The sequence below is a fragment of the Chenopodium album genome, chromosome 10 (assembly GCF_948465745.1).
Source record: "Chenopodium album chromosome 10, dcCheAlbu1.1, whole genome shotgun sequence".
Classification (NCBI taxonomy): Eukaryota; Viridiplantae; Streptophyta; class Magnoliopsida; order Caryophyllales; family Amaranthaceae; genus Chenopodium; species Chenopodium album.
This window is the reverse complement of record NC_137843.1, coordinates 6,886,887-6,892,886: the sequence shown is the minus strand read 5'-3', so window position 1 is coordinate 6,892,886 and position 6,000 is coordinate 6,886,887. Positions and strand designations below refer to the sequence as shown.

Below are 6,000 nucleotides of genomic sequence, written 5' to 3'. Positions count from 1 at the left end.
TGAACAAGAAAGGTCATTATACCACATATGGAGAAAGAATGATCTTATTCAAAAGAAACCTCCCAGAGTATATCACAGTTTGGAGGACAGATACTATGGTACAACATCTAGAGACAAAATACCGGTTTACATTCAATCTCAAATAAGTACTGACCCCCAAAACAATAAGGTACACACTTGCTTCAGTATCAAGCAAGAGAAGGTCAGGGCATACTGTCGTCTGTGTACAGGATTGAGATAGAAAGAATATTGTATCCCACATTATGAGAAATCTAGCAAAAACTTGTGGACACAAATCACAGAATGAAAACAATAGTAAATAGCCCCATCTCCCCAGATCAGGTACGTGGTTTTCCATAGAGGCTAGCGTAAACAGGTTTAGTCCGATATACGAGGGTCATGGTCATGAAAATTGCGATAATGCATAATCCAGACATGATCATGGAAGTAAGGAAGAAGCATATAGCACCTTCACACTTTGATGCTTCTGAAGTAAGGGTACCATTGAAAAAAGAACCAACATGAGGATGGCGTTGCTGTTCTTGTTTCTCTGCTTCTCGGTCATATATACTGCTAGCTATAAGACCAGAGAACACTAATGAACCACCTGGGTTAGCCAAGGTAAGGAAATTATACAATGCTCCAAAACTCTTCAAGCCAAAGAGCTCAGAGGCAGTAGCAGGACCGACAGACCAGTGTGCTCCATAGCCAAGCCCAATCAACAGGGTTCCGACATACATTGCCCCTGGCCATCCCATTGCAATGAAGAAGTGGCCCACTGCCAGTATGACTTGAGCCACAGCCATTGCCACAGGCCTCGGATAAGCATAATCCCTGATCACAAGCATTAATAGTAGGCTTATAAATGTGCTACAATAAAAATAAGAATTCATGTCTAAGTTACTGAGACTGTTTATTTCACCTCAAAAGTTTGTTTTGGATACTTCACTCTCCAACATGAGCATGGACACTTCACACTTCTTTATGGTTTTTTTTTTTTAAAAAAAAAGCAATATTTATAAAATGACACAGTTAAACGCCTAGTAACCTAACTTCCAGTTATGGTGGAGTCTGAGTAGCATAACTTCATAATTCATATCATAGTCAGCAGAAATTAAGTAAGAAAATGTGACCAGAGTCATACCTGACAACAATCTCGGACAAATAACCCCCTCCAACACGGCCAAGGAAGTTCCAAATACTAATCATGGATACAAATATATGAGTATTATCATAGCCTAAAGATTGGCTCATCTGACCAAGATTGTCAATTACAGTCAAACCAGAACCAGAAGCAAGCACAAACGGAAACCAGAGAAGCCAGAAGTCTGCCTTAACGAGAGCCTGTGTTAATGTAAAGTCTTCTCCCCTATGAGGACCTCTTCTTCTCTTAACCCTGATTGCTCCCTCTGCTGCTGCTTGGGCAACCCTGGCTTGCAGCTGAGCAATTCTTTTTTTCCTCTCCGACCTTGGAAGCATGTCTACTTCCTTTGGTTTCTCATCTTCAAGCTCACTAAATACAACTTCAGTATCAGATTCAGCTGCTTTTCCAGATTCCTTTTTCTCAGACTCCAGAAGAAGAGCTTCCTCAATCGACTGTCTTGGTTCTTCGGTGAAAGTCATTATTACTGGAATGGACATAGGGTACAACAGGATTACGAATAAGATCGAGGTGAATATGATAACAATAGTATGACTGACATCAATCAGATCTTGAACAAGCATCACCCCCATCAGATAAGCAGCCAGCACAAGGCAAGCACTATAGACAAATGAGAAACTTCTTGCATCAGAAGGCCGGATTTGTCTGTGACCTTTGACAGGTCTTATTATGAACATAAGGGAAATAACTACCATAGTTGGTCCAACTGCGATCATAAAGACAAGTGATGCTTGGTCAGGACTGTGAATTAGGGCATAGATTTGGGTCAATATTGCTCCACTCAGCCCAGCAAAGCCTTTCAGAATACCCACAATTGGACCTCGGTTTTTTGGAAAGTTTTGCACACAAGAGACAAGAGCAGCTGTATTGAAGTACGTTTCCCCATTTGTTCCAAGAAATATAAGAAGGCACATCTGCAGAACAAAGTATCCAGTAAATACAATTTGATCTTGACCAAAGTAGTTCATCCGTTCAATAGGTCATTACATTACATATCATATATTCTCAATACCACTTTGCATTATGATCTCAAGCATCTAACATAAGCATAACATGTGAGTATAAAATAAGAAATCCAAGATACTTCTGGAGCCACAGATATTTTAAGCATCTAAACATACACTGAATGAATTTCATGCCTCAACAAATTAATCCTGCAGGAAGTAAAACTATACCATATCCCTGAGAGCAGTAGAGCATGACAACAGAGCAAGTTATAGAGCACACCTTAGGTAAACAGTTGGTATCAGTGGCAAGGCAGTGGTGATGCGTTGCTTATAGAGATCCATAAATGCCGCAAAGGTAATAGTTCAAATTACTAGTATATTGACAATAGGAGATCACTAGTTTTAAATAACTAACAGTTATCCACCTTTATGTTGTGTTATTTCAAATCTATGAGAGTCTACTGTACATTAAAGTAGACAAAAGCTCAAGGATCAAATACAATTAGGCTAAGCATAATCCAATTTCATTATACAGCAGGTGTTTTCATACGTTTGTGATGTGAAGTGACAGAGTAGTTCAGCAGTTCAGCTAAAGGCCTACAGCAAATATCCATTAAGACGAGTATCTATGCCATGGAAAAGCCACCCAAACAGGAATTCAGTGCCACATGAAAACTCAAGGAGAACAAGAAACAAGCATTTCCCCTGCAACATGGAATAGGATACAACAATCAATATTTCTAGTAATTTGAAGTTCTAATTCTTCTAAACCAAACCATTTTGCATTTTTGCCCAAAGTCTCAATACCATCATTCATAGCATCTAAGAACCTAGCTTAGTGACTAAAAAGTAACGAAAAACATCCCCTTTTAACTGTAGTGTTAATTTCCTTTTAGTCTCTACTACAAGTAATTATAACAGCTATTTCATCTACACTAATTTTATATATTTCACCAATAATACCTTTGAGGGAGTTGTTTAACATGTCTAATAAACAGTTATAAATTTTAAATCCACAGCAGATTGTTGCTTGCTGAATATGAGTATATGACTAAATCTTACAGACTTACATCACAACAAAGAAGGCATTGAAGTACTCAAAAATGCAAGATCAATCACCAAAACACCAAACTAAACATACTTAAATCAATCACAACAACTCACAAAGTCATTAATTCAGTAATCAAACACCATAATCATCAACCTAAAATCACTAATTACTTGCGAAAAATACTCCGTAATTACTCAAGCAACTCAAATCATTCAGAAATAGATTCATAAAAGTCAAATACTTGTATGATCATGGTTCCAAAAAAAAGACAGCAACTTTCAAATACCCAGAAAATAATTATCATTGGAAAGAGCAAAAAGAAAAGGAAGAGAGAGAAAACTCACAGCCCACAGAGGCAAAGGGGTGGCTTTACCAGTGATGATGAGCCAAACCCAGCCATAACCCACCAAATTTTGAATAGCACCAACAAGAAGAGCAGCCCACAAAGGTAAAACTTCACAGATATAACCAGTCAAAAACCCAACACTATCTCCCAAATCTTTGGCAATACCCAATCTTGCTACTTGCCTTTGATTATAGTTCAAATTACTCTTAATTACAGGCGAAATACTCCCAAACATATACCCAATTCCTGCACACGCTTGTATCCATATTGCTGCTACAAATACTAGCCATCTATTGTTGATAAATGCTTTAAATCTCTCATTAAATTCACTCATTTTTACCTTTTTTTTTTTTTTTTTTTTATGTGGGTGTTTCTTTCTTTTTGCAATTCAAAATCTGCAAAAAAGAAGAAATTTGTCCAATTTAATTGTTTATCTTTAGTGGGTTTTGATTGATTATTTCTAATTTAGGAAGATTAAGGTTTGAAATGTAAGAAAGAACACGAGGGGTAGAGAAGATAGGATAAAAATATCACAAAAAAGAAATTTAGAATAGTGGTGGTGTACGACTAATGAAGCCTAGCTGTTTATAAAATAAAGTATTGTAGTATGACTGATTGTGTTCAACTTGGATTTTTTAATCGAAAGTAGAAATCAGCAACAAAGTAGGTCCAGATTTAATAGTTTTGTATGCAAATATATACCAACCAGGTCACACAGACGGCCTTTTTTTTCTTGGAGATGGAAGGAAGGAATCAAGATTAATAGTTTTGTATGCAAATATATACCAACCAGGTCACACAGACGGCCTTTTTTTTCTTGGAGATGGAAGGAAGGGATCAAGGACGGCATTGTGCTGTCCGGTTTCGATTAAATGAAGATACCAAATACAAGTACATTCCAAATCATTCTTGGTTATAATAAACATAATAAAGTATTTATAGTCTAAGTATATTTATATTGATGTGAAGTGTAAACTATAATTTTCATTGATGGCAAAGGTAGAGTTGGCAAAAGTTTACATGATACTAGCCGAACCAAAAAAAAAAGTGTGTTAGTGTCAACTGTTTACAACCTATTTAATTAAATAGGTCAACACGAGATGACACCGCACGGCACGACATGTTCAATTAAAAAGATCGGGATAATAGAGATTTCAAACACAAAAGTGACAAGATGTAACTATAACCAATAATTTTTTAAAATAATTAATATTAAATCTTCTTTTTAAAAAAAAAAATATAGTATTAAATCTTTAATATGAGGCCAAATTTATTTTATACAGCGTGACAATACGAAACAAACCGGACACGAAAAAAGAGAGGTCAGGACTATTCACTTCAGCTTAATTTCAGTTCAGTTCAGCTCCAATCAGTTCAGTTCAGTTCAGCTTCTAATTTCCTTCTCTCATAAAATATTCATTACAGCTCTATTCAGTTCAGTTCAACTCCAATCAATTTAGTTCAACTCAATTCAGTAAATATGAACAGAACCGTAATGTTCAATGTTTCGACCTATTTAATGGGTCAACATGGAATATTTGTAAGCTCTAATCAAAGGGGGTTTCGAACATAAACAATAATAGTTGGGCATTGTGACATTCTACTAGTTTAATATCCAGTTTCATCATAATTGTTAGTTTAGTAAAGTATTATTATTATTAACAAAATTGTGTTTGTTAAACAATGAATTAAGAGTCTAATTTTAAAAAGTTACACAGGAACACTATCATTGTTGGCAATCAAATGGCAATCAATTTTAACATTTTTAACCCAACCTCTTATTGATGTTAAATTGTTAACTACTTCTTTCAAAATCTAAGTTGACAAGCAATATTGTTAGAGATATGAGAATATGAGATATCATTAGTCAAACAGCAAGAGTGTTATCATCAATATTGTAATATATATGTGCAATATATTATCTTATTGATATTATTAAATAAATAATATATTTAGGATTATTTATATTAAGAGATTGTTTAGTTAAAAATATATGGTTATGATAGTACGGACTACGGAGTATATTGTTTAGGATGATTGTTTCATATCTTATGAGTGAGTTTGGTATAAATACTCTAATTATATTTGTGAGATATTACTTTTTTAGTAACTCCACCACTTGAACCTCTATGTAAATGGGTTACTTAAATGAGTTAAATCACTATCCAAAAGTCTATTTTTCATCTAATTATCCTACACTTTGTGCCATTTGGGACTTCGGGTTGCCCTCAAAACCACATGGGCCATTTAAGAGCCAGCTCTCCTCCACTTTAATTATCCCTACGACCTCCACATGAAGGTTTGAAATTATGATATGTTGCTACTTGCTAGTTATATTTACTTATATTATTTTCTAAATTTTTTTTTACTTGTATCTATTTTTTTTTTATGTCAATTCACATATGAAGTATTTGTTAATAATCATAATATTTTGACTTTGACTTTGACTATGACTAATATAAGGGTCTGTTCCGATTTACTAAAAACAATTAAA

General features: G+C 34.9%; 1 protein-coding gene across 2 annotated transcripts; it reads right to left on the bottom strand.

Annotated features, from left to right (window-relative positions):
* Positions 1–4,268, bottom strand: LOC145562097 (protein NUCLEAR FUSION DEFECTIVE 4-like). 2 transcript variants are annotated; one of them, XM_081622273.1, is made up of 4 exons: positions 3,505–3,640; positions 2,660–2,814; positions 1,145–2,076; positions 1–834 (listed from the first exon to the last, which is right to left on the bottom strand). In XM_081622273.1, exons 3-4 carry the CDS (start codon positions 2,074–2,076, stop codon positions 339–341), a joined length of 1,428 nt encoding a protein of 475 aa, XP_081478399.1. In that variant the 5' UTR covers positions 2,660–2,814; positions 3,505–3,640; the 3' UTR covers positions 1–338. The 2 variants fall into 2 exon arrangements, with proteins under 2 accessions (XP_081478399.1, XP_081478398.1); XM_081622272.1 differs by lacking the exon at positions 2,660–2,814 and having other exon boundaries at positions 3,505–4,268.
* Between the last annotated feature and the right edge of the window lie 1,732 nt (positions 4,269–6,000).

Coding starts and splice junctions, on each gene's coding strand:
- LOC145562097 (XM_081622272.1), bottom strand. CDS start 3,840: ATGAGTGAATTTAATGAGAGATTTAAAGCATTTATCAACAATAGATGG. Junction 2,077..3,504: donor CCCCTTTGCCTCTGTGGGCT/GTGAGTTTTCTC, acceptor TTTGTTCTGCAG/ATGTGCCTTCTTATATTTCT. Junction 835..1,144: donor TTGTCCGAGATTGTTGTCAG/GTATGACTCTGG, acceptor GCTTGTGATCAG/GGATTATGCTTATCCGAGGC.